At 37.0% G+C, this 20,896-nt stretch overlaps 1 protein-coding gene across 4 annotated transcripts in view; it reads left to right on the top strand.

Moving 5' to 3' along the window:
- The first annotated feature begins 356 nt into the window (after positions 1–356).
- Positions 357–20,896, top strand: part of CEP152 (centrosomal protein 152) — a 30,885-nt gene continuing 10,345 nt past the window's right edge. For 2 of the 4 annotated variants that reach the window (XM_035899502.1, XM_035899504.1), the window contains exons 1-22: positions 357–460; positions 957–1,076; positions 3,734–3,834; positions 4,080–4,146; positions 4,367–4,711; positions 5,213–5,381; positions 6,116–6,256; positions 7,197–7,336; positions 7,598–7,798; positions 8,904–9,051; positions 10,322–10,413; positions 11,088–11,251; positions 11,795–12,002; positions 12,857–12,970; positions 13,093–13,223; positions 13,406–13,534; positions 13,675–13,810; positions 14,735–14,914; positions 15,441–15,713; positions 16,196–16,327; positions 16,595–17,245; positions 18,924–19,098. In XM_035899502.1, the coding sequence (XP_035755395.1) occupies positions 990–1,076; positions 3,734–3,834; positions 4,080–4,146; positions 4,367–4,711; positions 5,213–5,381; positions 6,116–6,256; positions 7,197–7,336; positions 7,598–7,798; positions 8,904–9,051; positions 10,322–10,413; positions 11,088–11,251; positions 11,795–12,002; positions 12,857–12,970; positions 13,093–13,223; positions 13,406–13,534; positions 13,675–13,810; positions 14,735–14,914; positions 15,441–15,713; positions 16,196–16,327; positions 16,595–17,245; positions 18,924–19,098 (3,784 nt within the window). In that variant the 5' untranslated portion in view covers positions 357–460; positions 957–989. Of the gene's footprint in view, positions 461–956; positions 1,077–2,942; positions 3,062–3,733; positions 3,835–4,079; positions 4,147–4,366; positions 4,712–5,212; positions 5,382–6,115; positions 6,257–7,196; positions 7,337–7,597; positions 7,799–8,903; positions 9,052–10,321; positions 10,414–11,087; positions 11,252–11,794; positions 12,003–12,856; positions 12,971–13,092; positions 13,224–13,405; positions 13,535–13,674; positions 13,811–14,734; positions 14,915–15,440; positions 15,714–16,195; positions 16,328–16,594; positions 17,246–18,923; positions 19,099–20,896 lie in introns of those variants that run through there. The other 2 variants (XM_035899503.1, XM_035899505.1) reach the window with 2 other exon arrangements.

Genomic DNA, 20,896 nt, shown 5'->3' with positions numbered 1-20,896 from the left:
CGGGTGGGGGGGGAAGATGGCTGAGCTCCTTCAGCGTTGTTCTGTGGAAGGCGTTGCAGATGGCCACGCTGTGGAATATGGTGTTTCAGGGGGTGCACAGGGACAGGTACTTGCGTTGTTAGGGTTCCTGCTAACTGCATTAGAGAGTTTCCTTGGATATCAGGAGGCGAGCAGGTCCTTTAAACGTAATGAAGTAAATGACCCATTATGCCTTTTGACTTGGGGATAATGCTCTTGTAAAGCTTGCTTTATACTGAGCGAAGGCTGTGCTATAGCTGTATGCTCAAAGAATGTGCCATTCTGTAAAACCATCATCAGTCTTTTCTAGTTCATAACTGCCCGTCTCTTCATCAGGTACCTTGCAACCACATGCGGGCCAGCCCTTACGTACTGTAGGTTACTGTGAACTCCATGCTCAGTGTAGACAAGTCCTTGGGAGCCTGCATCTCTTCATTAAGCAGTTAAGTCTGGAACTGACATGATACTTTTCCTATTTCTATTATACTTTCCCTATTTTTCCTGTCAGAGCTATTATCCAAATGCACAAGCAGCAGGATACTTTCACTAGTTAGTACAAAATAGTTATTCTCTAGAAATAAATGAAGCAAAGTTTAAAAGTGGACATTACTATCAATGTATATCACAGCATATGTATAACATATAGTGTTAGAGCTTGAAGAAAATAATGCCTGGTTGTAAGTGAACTTCCGTGATTCCATGTCATCATATGAAAAGCCCAAATAATCTGTTTTAAATGCTATCTTCTTGGAAACAAGTAGCATTGGATATACTGAGAAACAAAAGCTCAAGTGAATGATAGAGATAATGTGCAATGTTTGTTTCAAAAAATGTGGTTTTGTGTGTGTTTGGCTACTTAATTCAGGAAGTGAGGGTGGTACTTTTTGGTTCCTCCCCACACTTTTACTCATGTGTAATGTTTTCCTGTCTTGTGGTAGGTTTTGCTGGATACTCAAAAACATTAGAAAACAATGTCCCTTGACTTTGATAGTGGAGCTCTACAAACACAACATGAAGATGAAGACTATGACCAAGAGGATTATGCAAGAGAACAAGAGGTGAAAAAGAACAAATTATTTAATCTGAAGGCTTGTGTATCTAGCTTTTTCCCATTTTTCTCTTAGGTTTTATGCTGTGTTTGGAAAGAGCAATACAGAGTGCACACTGTGCTGTGCAAGAGTGGCATAAAAAGTAAAGAGGCAATGAGATGCTACATCTTAAGAGCCTTGCAATGTCACATGTAGTGGCTGGTAGATTGTTACTGCTTGCTTATGCAGTGCATCAAATGTGAAAGGCCGGTGCCACCTACATTTTGTATTTCTTGACAGCTTTTTCACTTATTAAAAATACTTAGAAAGCCACAGCTGTCTTTCACTTGAAAATTTGGTTAGCCTAGAAAAGAATGAGGAATAATTATAATCCGAATTTTAAAATTTGACTATAAATTACATACTTCAACCTCTAGAAAAAATATATTCCAATGTTTTGGGGTTTTTTGAGTTGAAATACTCTGGATGTTTCTGTTCTTTTTGTTTCATAAAGAGAATTGGGAAAATGTGTGTTTAACATGAATGCGTTTAATGGTTTCTTATACAATGGCAAATCATGTTCATATCAGGTAACCTCCCCAACATATACTTAAAGGATCATGGTCTAGAATGTAGGTAATGTAGACAGAAATGCTCACAAAAATGTGTAGTAGAACAGTAGCTGTTTGACTTGGAAAGATGCTATTGCAAACTCTGTAGGGAATCTGATGTCTGCTCTCAAACTTTCTACACAGATAAAGGTATGTTGCGCTTGTGCAGGAGAACAAGCGGTGAAATAATTGAGGGCTGTTACAGTGAGTCAGTGAGAGAGTGCATAAATAGGATTCTAAGTTAAGAGTGTTGAGGGGAACATCCTTTCTATAAGGAAAGGCTGGGAGAGCTGGGACTGTTAACCTGGAGAAGAGAAGGCTCAGGGAGAATCTTGTAAATGTGTATAAACCTCTGAAGGGAGGATATAAAGACAATGGAGCCAAGCTCTTTTTAGTGGTGCTCAGTGACAGGACAAGAGGCAATGGGCACAAACAAAGCAGCCTCTTTGGAATAAATTAGCAATAATCCTTGTAGGTCATGCATGTTTGAACTGGGGCAAGGTGGGGTTCACAAAACTGTACATGTTGTAGATACGCTTCACTGGGATGTGACTTTTAGCCTGCTTGAAGGCTAAAACCAGGCTCTGCTGTGTTCCATGGTCAAGATGTAGTCCAAGACTTTCTTGAAAATTTGGGAGATCTACATGGTAGGAGGGTACTTTAACACTGACTGAAGAACTGGGTAACCCTTACCCATGTCTGGTGTGCTGCGCTAGCTAACCTGTTAGGCTGAGTTCAGTTTAAATATGAACTCGTGATGATGTTTTGTGAACTGTGTATGTGCTGCTTTCTCTTGACTTTAAGCTTCCAAAGCAGTGCAAGACCAGCAAAACTTACGGTTCTTGAGTATGTCCTTGGTTGCAAGTAGGGCAAACGAAAGGGCGTCTTTGTGAATAATGCTGTCTTTCCTTTCCTGCTTCCTGAGGCTGAGATATAATAAATCTAGAGTGCTGTAATGATAGGGAAACTTCTTCATGCTACTTGTGAATTTCTAGCAACAAACTTCTGCTGCTCTGTTGTTCTGTAATTGTCCTTAACTTCTTACCTAACCTTTGGTCTTGGAGAGCATCTGAGAAAATATGGTATCTTTAAGATAAACTTTTTGTAGATGATAATTTTTGTTTTGTGGGGATTTTCTTTGTTTTTTTTAACAAAGAAAAGCTAATAGGGTATTTAGCATGGCATAGCTAATGTTTCTGCTCTTATTAACACGTTTTGAGAGTTAGGAGAAAAACAGGGTTAGGGTTCAGAAACTGCGTGTAATAAATCTGAATGTATTGTGTAGCTCTCAAGTCACCTAATAAGAAAAAGAGTACATAGCTCAGATCTACAAGAAGCCCCATATCAAAGCCTCTCCAAAAATCAGAAGCAGAGGTACATTATATATGGAAATCGTTACAACAAGTAAGTTCAGGAGTGGTTTGGTTGTGTGGGTGTGTTTTGGTGTGGGTGGTTGGTTTTTTTGGTGTGTTGTTTTGGTTTTTTGTTTGTGTTTTTTGGTTTGGTTTTTTCTTTTTTTTGTGGCACAACTATCTATTTCCTGAATTAGAAGTGGTGGTATTTTCCTGTTTGTGTCCAGTTGCCTGGTGACTTCATCTAAACACATGAGCAGACCACTAATCATTGCAATGATGACTTCTTGCATCTAGTAACATTGGCTTCAAAGTTCTTATCTGGATTTCAATCCAGACTCCTCAGAAAGAGCATGTTTTGAATGTCCAGTACCTCTCTTGCTTGGGGTTTAGGAAGGAGAAACATTGATATGATTAGTTTGCAAATCATTTGTCAAAAGTAGTCTGTCCTGGGACACGTTTATCTGGTGGCATTTCTCTTGCCTCTTCTTGGTACAGCTCTTTTCTTAACAAGAGTTTGCCACAAAACCCATTGGGTTGGTATTCTATTCTATTAAGCTTTCTGTGGTGTAAGTGTCTCTGTGAACTGAAGTGTTGTGAACTTTTCAATGGAGGAAGGCAAACAGTATTTTGTGCAAGTGGCCTATTTCACCTGTCTCTTTGGACTGAACTTGAATGCATTCTTTTGAAAAGCATATAATGAATGTTATTTGTTCTGTTTCAGTTGCAACAACTATTGACAGACCTTCCCCATGATATGTTGGAGGATAGTGGAGACCAGCTCTCCAGCTATTCGGACTGTAGCATTCATGAGACTGAGGAGCAGTAAGGCATTTTGCACCGTTTTTTATTATTTATGTTGTGGTTTTGAGAATAAAGCAGAATCTCAGCTGATGAAGTGTGTAAAAGCAATCCAAGTAAAAAGGGAGCTGTAGTGCAGTTTGCAGTATGGTTTGTGTTCCATGAGAAACAAACTAGATGCCACTTAATTTAATGAAGAGATGGTTTGTTTGGGTTTGTTTTTTTCCTGCAGTTATAAATACATAGTTAAGCTGCTTATCTTTCTCTAGATCACACGAGCCTGGGAAGCATGATGGAAGATGGAATGATCATCCATTGATAAGTGATCCTCAAAATGTAAGCTTATATGAGCAGTGATGTAATTAGTAGGAACTGCTTGTTCATAACCACATACTAAATATTTAAATTAATTAGAGAAATACTTTTTATCTAGATGACATGTTTTGCTACTCATTTGAAGTATTTCTAGCTTGAGGGCTGGTAATACCAAAAAAAGGGTGTGTCTATGTAAATTGTCTTTTGAGAGAGAAATTCTAAACCTCTTATCTGTTCATAGGGTTATGAACAAGGACAAAGCCTGTACCCTGAACAATTCTTATGTGACCAGCAAAATGATCATATTGAAAAACATGGAAAGAATTGGGATGGCCTACATAATGATGAAGAGAAGAAACATTTATATGATGTTAAAGAAGATTACTGTGGCCAGAATGGTCAAGAGGATCCTGATGATGTGTATCTTGGTAGAGATGGGTTTAATGCTCCAAGTTGCTATCAACAGAACAATGTGTATCATCTTCCTGAGAACTTCAGGCCATATACAAATGGCCATAAACCAGAATTTAACAATCAACAAAGTAAAATAATAAATTTTCCAGAGGCTCCAAAAGAACATCTTAAGGTATTTCAGAAGCTGATGTATTTTTCTGTATCTCTTGAAAAATTTTCACAAGTCTTTAACTATTGGTAGTAATATTTCTAAATTCTTTCAGTCTCTCATTATCAGTTTAAACAATGATGGGGGTCTTCTGTAGTCTATTTTGCATGTTAAAACAATGAAGTATTAAATAATTGGATTTTCATATGTGCATGTGATGGTTTGTTTGGGTTTTTTTCTTTTTTGCTCTTGTTGGCTAGGTAGAATTCCATGAGGTAGAATGAATGTGATTCACTTAAGCGTGTGCTTACTCTATTGAAGTTGACACTTCACTACTCTCCTGAAGTGGAAGCTTTCATGAAAATTTTTATCACACTTAAATGTTGTGCTGGATTGGAGCCTGACGATGAAGAGCTACTAGAGCTCTTCTTAATGTCAACCTGTAAAATGAAAAGCACTTTCATAATGCAAGACTACAGTTGTAGTTTTAATTTATTTCCTCTTATGTATGTATTGTCACAACAGCAATTTGTTGCATCTGACATTGTCAGTGGCCAGTCACCAGAATCTTACAAAGTGACTTATAAACCATACCAAAATGGCATTCATCAAAAAATTCCAGTAATCCAGGAAGGAACCAGAAGAAATGAAGCGTTTGAAGATTTGCAGCGCGAGTTCTTGAGTAATGATGAAAGTAAGTGCTTGCTGTTTAGAATCAAAACAAGCTTGTGTGAAAAGTCTGCTAGAAATCAGCAACAGAAAACCTCTTGGTTTCAGTAGATTTTTAGTAAGAGGACAAGTAAAAGTATGTTGATATATATGACCTTTTATTTTGCTCTAAGCTTACATTGGGATAGCCCTAATTCTGTTCTTGTTTAGTTTTGGTGGGGTTTTTTTTCCACTTTATAAATCAGCTTTTTTTTGATCAGGGTATTTGAGTTTCAGGATATTAAAAATATAGTTTGGACTGGTGTGACTGTGAACAAAATTATTTCTGATGGTGTTGATCTCACGTCTTGCTGGCACATTATATTGTTTATAATATTGGAAAATAATGACTTCCTGTACCTTAGGAAACATACTTTGCTTGATGCCACATTGGCTTTTCTGTTAGGTGTGTTTTAAATGGCAGAACTACTTTGCTTGTTAGACATCTTGAAAACTTATAGTTGCTACAAGACTGTGTGTGAATTCACAGCACATAAACCTTTATCTGAGCTTGCTGTCAGGTTTGAATTGCATTGATAGTTTCTACAATTCTCCAGCCATTGCTAGCAGAGCAACTCGGGTGATGTGAATCAAACATGGATTAAAAAATGATGTGATTTTGTGAGCCAACAGGGAATTTTGCACTGTACGAAAGAGGTGTCTTGGGGCAGGAATGAATTACTACCATGACTTGTCTGTATGCTATTTGAAATTTGGCAGATTCTTCAGAAAACATGCAGATTCTTCAACTTCAAGTTCTAAATAAAGCAAGAGAAAGACAACTGGAAGAACTTAATGAAAAGCTAGAAAAGAGTGCACAGCAGATTAGGTATTTGAATCATCAGCTTTCAATGGTCAAAGGTAAATTGTTTCGTACGGATCTAATTCTTAGATTTTATTTGTGTCTAGCAACTTTTTTTTATTCTGAAATGTTGATTTAGGTAGTGTCTCTGCAGGTATTGATCATATTTATAAACTTGATTTGGGATTATGTGGACCTAACCCTCTCCCCCCAACATTGTTTTAAATAAAATTCTCTGGATCGGTGCCTGACTGCATAACTGTCTTAACTTTTACTGCATTCTCGAGACCGCTATTGTGTCCCAGAGACCCCATGTGCCAGGCATTAAAAATGCACAGAAAAGTGAGAAGCTTGCTAAAGTAGTGTGTTAAAAGTTTAAAAAAAAAAAAAAAAAGGGTACATCTATGGAACCCCCCTCCCCCTTTTTTTTTTTTTTTTTTTTTGTGCTACCTGGTTTAGCAAGCCATTTCCAGGACTGTGTGTAGAGAGAAGCCCTTCCAAAATTATCAGAGCTGTAGTGGAGACTGGTGGTTATTTTGGTCTTGCTTTTCTTATAGAAACAGATGAAAAAGAGTTGTGAGGTTAAAGAATTAAGAATATAATTTTTAGAATGCAAAAAGAGGAAAGGAAAGAGAGAAAACTTCAGCTGTCAACCATTTTCCTGTGTCTTGGCTGTTCATCCAGGGGAATTATTTTGTTTCTGCCTTTAAAGGGTGGAAGGGATGATGCTGGTTCCTAGTGCTGGCAGAATGGGGCTTGTTTCCACTAGGGTTCTGAAGGTACAATATATCAGGGTGCTTCCAGCTGTCAAAGGGAGAAAGTGGTTACTAGATGGAGATTGAACGTCTTTATTCTCTCTTCTGCTTGTTGCCCACAGTATGAGAGAGAGGGCTCATAGCAAATAGTTCTGTAGAGCAGGGGTACTGAACAGTCACTTTCCATGAAGTTGTTGGGTGGCTGGCCATGTTTCTTACACAATTATTATATCTCTCTCTTAAGATGAAAAGGATGGTTTGGCTGTTAGTCTTCGTGAGTCTCAAAAACTCTATCAGAATGGAAAGGAACGAGAAGTGCATCTTGAAGGTCAAATAAAGACCCTTGAAACTCAAATTCAGACTCTTACTACCAATGAGGAGCAGGTACAATAAATATTCTTGAACTGTTTATTGTGGAAGATCTCTACAGTTATATTTGTGATGCATCATGTATTACAGAAACTGAATATATGATGAATGAATGGGATGCATTGGCGGAAAATAGCTTGTATTAAAATCCAGGCTTTATTTGAGGATTTCTAGCAACTCTTGCACAAAAAAAAATGGAACTGACATACACAATATTGGAGCAAAAATAAAATATATGTAACTGGGAGCTACTCTAACTCAATACTGTTCCTACAGATATTGAAGCAATCCAAAGTGGCAGAGGTTGCCATGGAAAGCATGAAGAAGCAGCTGTTAGAACTTCAGCGATCAGATGCCCTTCAAAGAGCCAGAGAACAACATGAGGCAATTATTTCAGCACTCAAGCAGAAGTACGAAAAGCAAGTATTATCGCTAGAGCAGAAACTTGATACTACAAAATCTGCACTCCGAGAACAGGTGAGAAATTATTTTAGGATCCTGCATACTGTGCTGGAGAGGCTGTAGAGCTCCCTGTATTTCCTAAACTGCACTCCTTGACCTATAATTCTAATAACTCCTCTTGGAAGCTGCTAGGCAAATGGAAAGGAAATTCTACATAAGTCTCAATCTTATGAAGCCTATGTGGTATGTTTTTATAAATGTCTCGAGGCAGTTGTGAGCTGAAAGTCTGTGTTTGTACATAGCAGATCCAGAGGATGCAAGAATTCATTGCCTTAGTTTCTCTCTTGAGCTTTCATTCTATGCTCAATCTCTTTTTGAAAGAGTACAAGCAAATCTGCAAAAGAAAAGAACTAATGAAGAATTATGTGATACTTTTGGTGCAAGAAAAACTGTTTATTAAACGGTCTATTGCCAAGCCTTAGTCTCAAAATGAACAAGGACTCCTAACCACTGAACAGTCACTTTATTCTAGAAGTACAGATTTAAAAGGGGAGAGGGGAAAAAAGGCTGGCTTTAAGATAGAGTTTGATTATGGATTGTGTCATATGGTTATAGAGCTTATTAAAATTATTCTACCTGACATGTAATATGAGTCCATTACACTATTAGAAATATTCAGGCAATGTAGTCTAGGCAGGCCTTAACAAATTGTCCTTTTCTTTCACATAAAGGAAATAGAATGAAATTTCTTTAATTCTGGGTCTGTATTCTTGTCTCAACATAAATATGCATAGAAAATAAATGGCTTGTATGTTTGAAAAGGTAACTGGCACTTGTTTGTAAACAAGAATGCACTGCTAAATTTCTGTCTATTAGTACCACAACAAAGCTTACAAGGCTTTGTCTCTACTGCAAAAAAAGGTTTTTATGGTAGTATGTTTGGGGTATTTAGAGAGAGATCTCCTGTTTTTGAGAGAAAATAGGAAAGTCGAAAGCCATAAAGAGGAGGTACTGTGTCTCCCGGGTCTGTGTAGCTAACTGTAAGCAGTGCCATGTGAAGGTCTACTTTGTATATCATGTTCTTTTTCTACTGTGTCTTGTATTCACTCTTTCTATATCCAAAACTGTCCTAGAGGGCTTAGATGTTTGTAATATGAGTAAAAATAATTTCTGTTCCTAGAAAGAGCTTTGCAAAAATCTAGGAGAGCATGTTAAGCAACTTGAAAAAACACTGGAAGAAACCAAATGTGAAAAAACTGAAATAATAAACCGCCTGACAAGAAGCCTAGAAGAAAGCCAAAAGCAATGTGCAAATTTACTGCAAACAGGTCAGCCTTTTACTCATACTTTACCTTTCCATGCAGAAATGACTCCAGTTTTTTGAAGTATGAAATTGCACATCTATGTTCCTATCAAAATGGAATCAACATCAAGCTAAATGTGTACTAGACCATTTCCTGTACAGTGCATTAGTCAGACTTAAACTCATTTAAGTCTACACTGAAATGTAAAAACCAAAAAAAAATAAAATAAACCCCCCCCACCCCCAAACAAAAAAACCTTGCCAAAACCCCAAACAGCAGCAATTAAATTATTTTTATATGTATTTTGTGGTGCATATATGTAAACTTAGTTTTGGACTAAATAGCAGCCTTTGGGAACAAGCTATGTATTTTTGTGTTGGGCATTTGACTTGAATTGCCATTTTAAATTCAAATTTCAACAAGAGAATAATTGGTTTTGTGGCTGGAGGATAGTTCTTAGAAACTTCTGTCAATAGGAATAGCGCATGAAATATTCTGCTCTTTGTGCCTACTTTTACACATAGAAGTCTTTTAATAGTAATGTATATCTTTTCATAGAATCCAAATATCTTAACTAAATGAAATGTCTGTCTTCCTGGATCCTAATTTAAGAGCATATTTTGTTTAGGAACTGTGGTAGTCCAGAAGAAAAATATCTCTAGAGAGAGCCTACATGTCAGGATAGAGAAGGAGGAAAACCTTATTGGATCAGTATTATGTAGTAAATAAGTAATCATTAATGTGATAAGATATTTAAAAAGAGTGCAACTGTCAATTGAAGAAATGCCATGATTTTTCTGTGCTATATTCATCAAATGCCTTAAAGCAGTAATAAATTGGCAAACTGACAAAGCTAAACTTTTCACCTGAGGAGGAGGGGTAGGTGGCCTGTTTTCCAAGGTGGTCCTGTTCCTGTTAAACTACTGGCACAATAGCACAATGCTATTTTTTGCTTCTGGTGAGCTAGAGCAAACATTCAGCACATCATGCTCCTCATGGTATCTATTTTAAAGCTACTATTCAAAGTTCTGAAAAAAATAAAGCTACTGTAGTTCCCAAACTTTAAAACAAACTCCAGTTTAAATTGGAGACCTGTAGTAACCTTCACCTGCTCAATTCAGACAGAAGTATTCTTGCCTTCATTATCTGTATTTTCTATTCCTGAGCTCAAGGAAATAAAGTAATGCCTGTTACCAGAATCAACATAGCTATTTTTAACAGTGATCTTTTTTCAGATGGCATGGTTTTTCTTGCATATTTGTGACTTGCTCTTTTTCTCCCTTTCCTGCAATAGGCTCGATGCAGGAGACAAATCAGTTACGGTTTCAATTGCAACAAGCTCAGTCTGCACACTTGATAAGCAATAACATGAACAAGGCTTTGCAGGTTAATTAATTTTGCTAAATATTTTACTGTTTTGATTTTAGGGGGGGTGGGCATTATACTAAGAGGTTGGTAGTTGAAACTTTTTATTTGTTGGGGAGACAAGGATGTCTCCTTCCAGTAAAGGACTACCTATTACTTCATCTCTCAGGGTTGCATGTTGGACTCCAGGGAATGCTGGAGTCCTCTGTAAAATATGAGTGGAAGTCTGTTTCCAATTCAGTTCATATATTTGACTTAAATCTACCATCTTGGAAACTATGAATCCTAGTAAGTATTAGAGTAATAGGCTGTTTTTCCAGCTATGTACTTTCCTGTTGTCATTCACTTTACTATGCAAGGGCACCAGGAAAGAAGTAGTAAGAGCAAAAGAAATAATACTTAATTACAGTTCATGTATCATATATGAAGTTAAAGAACAATAGAATATACTGAGCAACAGAATATTCCCTAACTAATTTGTAGTTTTAACATATGCTTTGCTAGAGATATCAAAAATGATAGTATAAATAAATAAAACTAATACTAGTTGATTCAGGTAAATACAGCTAAACCCAACTATGCTTAGAAAGAATAGATCTGTGCATTTGTTTTCTTTGGAAGAGTTATCATGGACCTGATGTGTTTGTTTGGAGTTTCTCTGCTCAGTGTAATTTTTTTCTGCCTCTTCCTTTAAGGAAGAATTGACGGAACTGAAGGAAGAAATAGCTTTGTATGAATCTGCTGCCAAGCTTGGAGTATTTTTGAACGATGCAGGTGGAGAGCTGCATACAAACCTGGGTGATTCCTATGTAGATTTGGGAATTAAAAAAATCACTGGGAAGAAACCATGGTTCTGCAGGTATGGAGTGATTCTTGTTGAAAGGAAAATTTAAAGTCCTCATAAATTATATAAATTATGTGTAAAAGATGGTCTTACTGGATCAACTTTTTTTTTGTAGATATTTGAAATACTGCTTGTATTGCCAGTAATCTGGGAAATGGGAAACTGGACTAATACCATAAATTAGATGCCTAATTGTTACTTAATAAATCTTCAGATTTTGTAGGGACTATGTTGCTGTTCCTTGGATTGTATACATTATATGTATGGGTAGTTTTGCTCAAAGGTTCCATATAGTTTCTTAATGCTAACACTGTCTTTTAAAACAACCAATTGAGTTGTCTCAAAATAACCTCACGTGATGTGATAATGAATCTTTTGGGGAAACAGCTGAATGAATGAGTTTTCTGTATGTTAATTGCAACTTGATGAAAAAGCATATGGCTTTTATATTCGTGTTGTCCCATTCCTTTTACTATTACCTCTTAGACATCTGTATTTCTGGTAGCATTAGTTGCTCTTCTCTTTTAAATACTGAACTGGTTATGTGTCCCCTAATAGTGCAATACAGAACAGAGACATGGACAAAGAGCTGTCTAAAGATGAGATTATTATAGAATTAAAAGCTGAGCTGGAACGTTCATTGAACAGTAATAAAATGAAGAGAAACCAGATTACTCAATTACAGAATGATCTTAAAGATTGCCAGAAGACACTGGAGGAATACAAGCAGTTGTTGAAAGCTGAAAAAGCACCAAAAGAGTCAGAGGTTTGTTCTTTTATACTTTTTTTTTAAATGTAAAGATGCACTGGATTTTAGTGAACCAAACCAATGTTTAAACTTATGAAAATGGACCAAAGGATTTACTCACACAGCTGAGTATTCATAGCAAGTAAGTAAATCTTGTCTTTGACCTTAAGGAAAGTATTGTCATTTGGATGATACCTTGTTTTGTATCTTTGGTGAAAAAGAAACAAACTAAATAGCAGAGCTTGGGCAGCATATACCTCCTTAGGTGAGTTCTAATATGATGGCTTACTTGCTTGGTAGAACTTAATAGCCACTCTGCTTTTTTTTGGAACTAAATTTCATTGGAGAAAGTAGATTTTCTTTAGCCAAAAAGTCCTTGTAATTTCTCTGAGAAGTCTGATAGTATCATTAGGTTATACACATGGAATATTAAACAGATTGTCTCTAGAGGGCCTTTACTACGTAATTTGACAAGGAATCTCTGATATTGCATCTCTCTTTATAATGCATCCCCATTATTAATTTCCCTCTATAAATTGATCAGGCTTGTAACATCTGCTCTTGTAATCCTGGATGTGGGATAGGAATATAATATGCTTGAGAAGTGTGCTCTCTGTTGGATGATAGTAGTCATTCAGCTTGCAAACACATCAAGTGTGTGCTTCCTCAAACCTTCATGATGCTATGAGTTTCAAGAATTAATCTAGAATAACAATGATACTGTTATGTCTTGCACTGCAATAATTTCCTTTGGTTTTTTTTTATTTTTTCTAAGTAACATTTTTATTTGATGGCCTTAACTTTTTTTAAAGCATCAACTTCTAAATCATGTCTGTCTTGAAAGATATAATCTTAATTTTGTTTGTTTTTAGCCTGTCACAAATCTGAATGATACTTCGGTGGCCAGTCCTTCGGTTTCTGATAATCTTAAGGAAGAAGTTCTGAAACTCAAAATGGCTAATGAAACTTTGCTTCAAGAAGTTGAGGTGAGACAGAGAATGCTGCTTATCCCTACAAAAAAACTACAACAATGCCCACCCCGTGCTAAAACCTGCAATTAGAAAAGGTTCTTTACAACCCACCTATTAATTGACCCTTGTTTCTGCAGAACCATACTTTGACTATTGAGGAACTGAAGGAAAATGAGGAAAAACTGAAAAGCTTAAATCAAGATCTCTGTTGTCAGATGAGAAAGATGGTTCAGGATTTTGATCAGGATAAACAAGAAGCCATTGACAGGTAAGTGTTAACTCCATTTAGTTCCATTTGTGAACTTTAGCCTGCATGTATAATCTTGTACCAGCTGTCTGGTCCACGGGATGGTCAGCATTAGGAAGCTAGTTTCTGACTTGGGGAAAAGTTGAATCCTGGTTAAAAGGGGGGAAAAAAGCTAGGTAATTTTTTTTTTCTTGAAATCATAGGTGTGAAAGAACTTATCAGCAACATCACGAGGATACAAAAGCACGTTTTGAGAAAGACCTGATGGAGAGATACGCTGCAGAAAAACAGCAGCTTATTCAAACTTACGAAGAGACAATCTTGCAGTTAAAGTAAGACCATTTTTTTCCACTTTCAGTAAAAGTTTCAAATTTCCTGTCTGGCCTCAGTGCTGGTTAAGCTTCTTTTAAAACAGACTTGCTGTCCTGTGAGTATAAAGGCTAACTGATAATAAATAATCTGTCCTGTGAAGGGCTAACATAGAGGAGCTGAACAGAGAGATGACTGCAGTGAAGGAATGTTACATTGGAGTCTGTGGGGAGAAGGACACCTTAGAAGCTACTTTAAGGCAGAAATTTGAGCAAGAGCAGCAGCTGAAGGAAGAGAAGGTACTAATGGAAATCCTTATTGACCCATATCTTTTCAGACTTTTTAAGTTGTAGTATCCATCAATGTATTTAATTTTGTAGCTGTTTAGGGAAGATGCTTAGAAGAGATGCAGGTATATCAGAAAATTAATACATGTAACCTATTAATTGTTAGATTAACCTGCTGGTGTGTCCTGGGGTTAAAAATGTTGTAGCAGTAACCCTTTCCAATAGCTGTTCATTTTCATGAAGTCAGCTTTCATAACTTTGACTTTTGAGAACTGTTCAGTCAGCGTTGTGGGTTTTTACATTTATGAGACGTTTTCTAAAAACCTTACTGACTATACAAGTTTTCTTCCTCCTATATAAAACTGATCTGAAAATACTGTAGTTTTTCAAGTAATGATGAATTCAGACTGCTATATTGATTAAAAAAATTGTTTTTCTGAAGACATCAGCGTGAAATGACTGAAGTAGGTTAACTGTCTTGCTAAGCAAGTACAGTGAAGAGGTGCAGCTCAGAGTATGCTGGGAATACTTGCCCAGAGACGTAGTGGAGGCCCCATCCCTAGAAACATTCAAGGTCAGGTCGCATGGGGCTCTGAGCAACCTTAAAGGTGTCCCTGCTCACTGCAGGGAGGTTGGACTAGATGACCTCTAAAGGCCCTTCCAACCCAAAGCATTCTATGATTCTAATAAAGATACTTGTTAAGAAAACTATTTTAGAGCAATAGCCTATAATAACTTCTGATATCACACCTTAAAACATCTCCTTTTGAGAGCTGAATCTCTTGTCCAGGTGTCATCAGTAAGATCAGTGCACAGGCTCTAGAGAGTTAATCGCATCTCTTGTGCGTTCTAGTCACTTTGTACCGGAGAAGTTCACTATGCCTTGGAGAATACTTTAATCTTAATTCTCTCCTCTCCCCGCCTCCCTGGCCCCAGCTCAAGAAACGGCTACTGGAAGAAAAAGAAGACTCTCTTAACCTTCTGAGGACTGAGCTTGAAGAGAAACACAGCAGTTCTCTGATAGCAGCAAAGAGGCAGTGGCTGGAAGAAAAAGAACAGCAGGTTGAAGAGGAACTTGCATTAGCCAAAGTTCACCAGGAGAAGGAAGAAAAAGAGGTGTGGAACTTAGACCAGGGTTATTCAATCTTTTTGTTGTTGGTTTATTTATTTTCAGAAGGAGAACTTGTATGTAGATAGACTTATGCACTGTTATTCTGCCGTTTGAAGTGGCTTTTAAGGACCTGTCGTTTCACAATCCTCTGAAGAAGTCAGCAGATATTATACATGCTTAGTAATTTGTGGAAAAACCCCTAGACCTTGTGAAGTAACATGCAGAATGTCCTGAATGTCACAGCTGGTAATATGCTTGTGTTTTCCACCCTGATCCCTGGGTGAGTGGTTATGCTTTCTATTGTTTCATTAAGTTATCATATATAAGTCCTTTATGTATCCTATCCTGTAGAAGGCTGTGATGAGGAAGTAAAAACAACTCATTCTTTACTAAACTCTCTGAGCGTGGTTTTGCTCTTCTCCTGTTAGGGAAGATTATTGGTGTAAACAGAGTTTTGTTTGGTAAATACAAGTGAGATTCTAGTTATTTGGACACTGGAGAGATTTTATTTAAAAATATTTTTTTCCTTAGAATAAAGAACAAGTCTTTGCAAAAATAGAAAGAGAATGGCAAAGTAGGCTGGAAGAAATGAGAAGAACTGTAGTTGAATGTAATGACTGCAGCAGCCAAACTGACCGAGTAATAGTTGTGGATGAAGTGTCAACTAAAGAGTTAGAAGGGATTGTTGAAGACCAGAGGCTGCAGATCCAGAAGGCTCTGAAAGAAAACATGGCCTCTGAAGAGGCCTTAAAGGAATTTGAAATAGAACTGGAAAATAAATACCGTAGAAATCTTGCCAGCCAGGTAACAAATAATTATTCTGTCTGCCTGGAGCCTGTGAAACTGCCACGTGCAACTAAGTCACCAAAAAAAAAAAAAAAATAGCCGCCTCTTCCACTAACTTTCTGCTCAGTATTTGATATTCGCTATATTAGAAATATATTTTAAAAAAAATAAGTTCTGAAGAAGCTGTAGCATGTAGCTTGTTTTTTCTAGCTGTTAATTTTTTACACAGTTGAACAAATGCTGCAGTTTTGAACAGAACTGAGCAAAACTGACTTAAAGTTTATATCAATTTATTAAGAAAAATAAATCTAATATTCATCACATTGGTATCATTTTTGCATCAGGAAATGCATCAGATGCTGCTGGTCTGATTTTTTTAATTTCTGTAAACATAGGCAATCCAAACTGAAGTCTGTTCTTTCACTGCTACATGAAAGTAATAATACAAATGTATTTGTTGGTGGCAACTGAAGTAGCTTTTTTTTTTTATCTGCTTATAGGTAGATGCAGCTTTAACCCAAGCTCGTGCCAGGTGGCTGCAAGAATTAACAGACCTCAAAGAGTACAAAGTAAATCTAAAGATAGAACAAGAAAAATGGGAAAAAGAACACAAAGAGACTGCAGCAAAGCAGGTAGCCCAAAATACTTGTATATGCGTATTGATAAAAACAGTGCAGTCTTCCAAATCCCAAATATTACTGAAGAGAGAATGAAGACATAGGCGGGGAATCATTAAGGAAAGATGGTTCTGATCCATTTTTTTACCTATGTAGGATTATATTTTTATTAAATAATTTGAAAATTGTCTTCAATACATTGATAATGACCCAGGGTTATATTTTATGTGTATATATAAATGTATGTATATATTTATAATGACTGTGTTATATATTCACCAGTTAGCTCTAGTTCTCTCAGCTGCTGAAGAGAAATGGAAAAAAGAATACGAGAACACAGAGAAATCTGGACCAAAAATGAAAGAACTTGAAGAAAAGGTAACTTCTCTCAAGAAGGAATTGGAGCTAAAGAAAGAAGAAATCCCTGTAGCTATCAAAGCAGAACTAGCAAAAGCTCGTGCTCAGTGGAACAAAGAAAAGCAAGAAGAAATCCTGCAGATACAAGAGCAAAATGAGAGGGACTACCGATCGTTCTTAGATGATCATAGAAACAGAATTAAAGAGGTACTTGCAACAGCAAAGGAGGATCTTGCAAAGCAGAAGAATGATCTCTCCATTCAGAAAGAGGCAGAAATAAAGATGTTACTAGACCAAAAGCAGCGAGAATGGGAAGCTCAGGAAACAAAGAGACTGCAGGATGAAATTAATCGGTATGAGGAGAAGACTCTGGTTGAGCTTGAGTACTTGTTGAGTGAAATCCATGAAGAACTAGTAAAGTGCACATATAGTAAGCATTCTTGGAAGGATAAGTGTTTTGATGCTCACGTTCAATTAAACCGACAATGCAAAGACAAACTGAAGGCTTGCCTACAAAAGGCCTACAGAACCACAGTTTACACAATTCTGGAAAAGAAAGATCGAGAATGGAAAGAGGTAATATTTCTGTAAATTACAGCTGCCAACCAGAAAAGGGATTTGAGGAGTCACTCATGCCTGCTTTCTCCCAATATAAAACATCTATGTAATCCTGAGAATTGGAGAATCCAAAATTTGAGTTTGCCGATAACAACAGTCCTTTAAAACTGTAGGAGAGGCCTAAATCTACCATTTGCAAGTGAAAAGGGAAAGCACGGGTGTAGCTTTGACACCTTCAATCTTTAAAGTAGAGAAAGACAGGTTAGGAGTGTCATTCTGTAATGCCAAAGTTTATAAATTAAGGAGATGACTCCACCATTTTAAGTTTGGGAGCCTGTTGAGGGCTCCTTGTGACCTCTTAGGTGGGTTCTGTCATTAAGGCCCATCTTAGATTTTTCCACAGCTGCTGCTTTTTTGGGTTTTGTGTTGGGTTTTTCTTGAGAAATTTATCAGTTTGTAATGGTGATTGGATAGTGATCGTGGATAATGTTGCCTTTTTTTTTTTTTTTCCCCCTTCTCCTCCCCTTTTGAATCAAATAAGGATGAAAGTGATAAATGCTTTTTGCAAATTATCTGTAGAAAAACTGAATAACTGATAAACTGATCTATCTCGGGAATAATAGTCTTGCTTAACTTTACCGTGGCTTGAGGAATTCCTTTTCAATGTGCCTGCCCAAATGAGGAAAGACATCCTACCCTCTTCTAGAGGAGTTTCGGGCTAAGTAGAATTCTGTCCAAAAGCTTCTGGTTTTGTTTTAGCAGATTCATCTTTTTGCGATGCTTATGCTTGTAGTAAGTTTTTGGTTATAGGGAGCATCCCACTGGAAATACCATTGCCACCCAGCATTGAGCAACTGGGGAATTATCCAAGAATAGGACAGAGAAAAAAATTTTTTTTTTTTTTTTTTTTCAAGAAAAGGCAGGATGAGGGGAAATGAGTATGAAGTGATTTCTCATGACAATGTTACCCAGTTTTTTAGTGGTAATATATTTTTGTTCACAAAGCGGTCCTTTAAAGTTGTCTTGTCATGAGTTATTTTCATGACGGTAAAGAGAATTGGGTCTTTTCCTATGCCTGATGCATCTTCTGTAATAGATATGAATGTCTCTTGGTAAACTGTTTTTAATATACCTTTGAACTTCAAAACGTCGGTTGGCTTGAACCAACTTACCTAGTGAAGTCTTTGTAATTTCTTAGTAATGCCTTCTCTTATGCTACCATAATAACAATAAACAAAGGAGTTTTTTTTTCTAGATAATGTTTCTATCCCTCTACTACCCATATTTGTGCAGAAACTCTAAATGGGTCCAACCCCTTTTTCTGCCAGATATGCCTTTTAAAAAAACAAGTTGGCTTCAACTATGCAAAGACACTATATAGTTCTGCAATGTTAAGGACTACTGACACTTCCAAAATAAAGCTCAAGATAGCCAGGTACTGCTGTTGCAGTGAATTATGCTAAGTAAAACTTCTATATGCTAGAATGCACATTTTCCTCCCGCTTTGAGCTGCAGTCTATAGTTCTATTGCAGGTTTAAAGAAGCACCTGTATTACAATTACTAAAGCTATTTGGTGGCCAGGGTTATTTGTTTTGACACTTATTACTTACCTACTTTAAGATAGTACGGAACACTTTTTTTTTTTTTTTTTTTTTGCTATGTGTTGGGTTTTCAGGAAGTGTTTTTCAATTGCAGAAATATGAAGAGCTAGTGAGTAATGTAAATAAAGAAGCATATTCTTGCCTGCAACATGGTGAAGGAGAAACTGGCGATGTAGCAAGATCTTCTGTGTACAATGTTGGACACCAAGCAGAAGCACAAAAGAGGTTAAGACAACAGCCACCCTTCCAGGAAACTGGAGTAGACAAAGGTATTGGGTTTATTTGTAATCTGGCAAATTGTGTATCATCAAATTAAGATTGTTAGTAGCAGTCTTTAATAGTCAATTGATGACTAATGCAAAGTTAGTTAACTAATGAATATTTGGGTGATCGAGGAAGATGCAGTTCTTCTGGCTGTAAGGTTGTTTAATGTTCCATAAGCTTGTACTATGTTTAAGTCACAAACCATGCAATGAATTGTACTGGTCTCCGGCTTACTAGTTTAATGCTAAGCTTTGAGGTTTAATTTTATTAAATGCTAGTAGCTTTTTGCTTTTTAAAGCCATTCTTCAGGAGTAAAGATATAGCTGCCATATCTGCTGCAGGTGTAAATACTCTTTGGGGGTTGTGGACATGAACACTAGTATCTCTGGTGTATAACAACTCATAAGCAAGCCAGCGTTGATCATGATGAGCAGCATATGGTCTAAACAGTGTCTTGTAGATGAGTAATACTAAATCAGAGCTTTGAAGATCAAATTCTACTACTTGCTTTTGACATTAGACAAGACGAGGAATTCTGCATTCATGTAAAAGATATTGTTGTGTCAAGAATTATACTTCGCCTGGCATGGTAGTTTTTTCCAACTCTTGATCAAGAATGTAGTTGAAACAATGTGAATGCCTGGGTTATGTTCTCTCTTTTTTTTGTTTTGTTTTGTTTTTTCCTTCCTTCCTCCCACCCCCAGTATATACTTTAGCATTTTAGCTCTTCCCAAAACTGTCATATGTAGTATGGCAAAGCTGGAGACAATGTAGCTGGGGAAAAACTTCATGGGAGGCACAGAAGTCTCTCTGGGGCTTTCTGTTTAGTTTAAGTTCTTATGCAACTGAAAAACATAAAGCAAGAAAACCCAAGAGAGTCTCTGGCTTTATGCCTGTAGTGTGGCTTGAATTCCTTCAACACCAAAATAACAAACCATCTATTAACATAAAACAATACAAGCAGCACAGCTCTTCTGTCTCTAGAGCTCCCTGTCCTGGCTATAAAGAGCAGCCGTTGCTCTTCTGGAAGTAGCCCAGTCTTTGTGAATTTCTTAAGTTAACTAGACTCAGCCGCATGTGAGGCTTCCCAGCTGGGAGAGTCTCTCTCAGCTGACTACAAAGACCCTGCTTGGCTGTTGCCTTTTTTAAAAAACAAAAAAATGCTACAAAAAACAACCCCCCAAAAACCCAACTTACAAGTCTCATATCTATGACTAAAGACTCAAATCATCACTGATGGGAGTGCATTGAGGCTGTGAGGGCTCAACAACTTGGTAGATGCTACTGTACCCTCTATAACAGGGTTCAAGCCTCTTGTGATTATTTTGGCTAATGTCTTATAGGCTTTCTTAGCAAGAGTGAGACTAAGTAGAGAGAGTAGAGCACTGGAAATCGTAAGGTTGGGTTTGATTTTTTTTTTCTTTTTTTTTTTTTTTTTTTTTTTTTTTTTTTTTTTTTTTGTGTCCCATGGTTGATGTATAACTTTTAGGAATGACTGTTTCAGGTCAGAAATGTACAAAAAGGAACCTTGGGTCTCAGGGAGATTTTTGCTGTGAACACTGCTGCCAGGAGCTTGAAAAAAGAGAGACTGTGTGCCAGGGCTTGAAAAGAGAGCTGGAGATAGCCCGCAAACATCTTCAGCTTGCTGTGAGGGAACATAAAGCTAAGTCAGAGCAAATCCAAGGTTAGGATTGTTAATCACCTAAAGAAAACTGTGAATGGCTCTGCCTTGCTGGCTTCATGAGTCTTTCATCTGTCACATCATTTAGTTTTCAGTGGATGGAATGGGGGTGTGTCAAACCT

The sequence above is a fragment of the Egretta garzetta genome, unplaced genomic scaffold (genome assembly GCF_000687185.1).
Source record: "Egretta garzetta isolate BGI_Z169 unplaced genomic scaffold, ASM68718v1 scaffold287, whole genome shotgun sequence".
NCBI lineage: Eukaryota > Metazoa > Chordata > Aves > Pelecaniformes > Ardeidae > Egretta > Egretta garzetta.
Note: the sequence above shows the minus strand (reverse complement) of the source record. Positions and strands in the feature narration are given on the sequence as shown.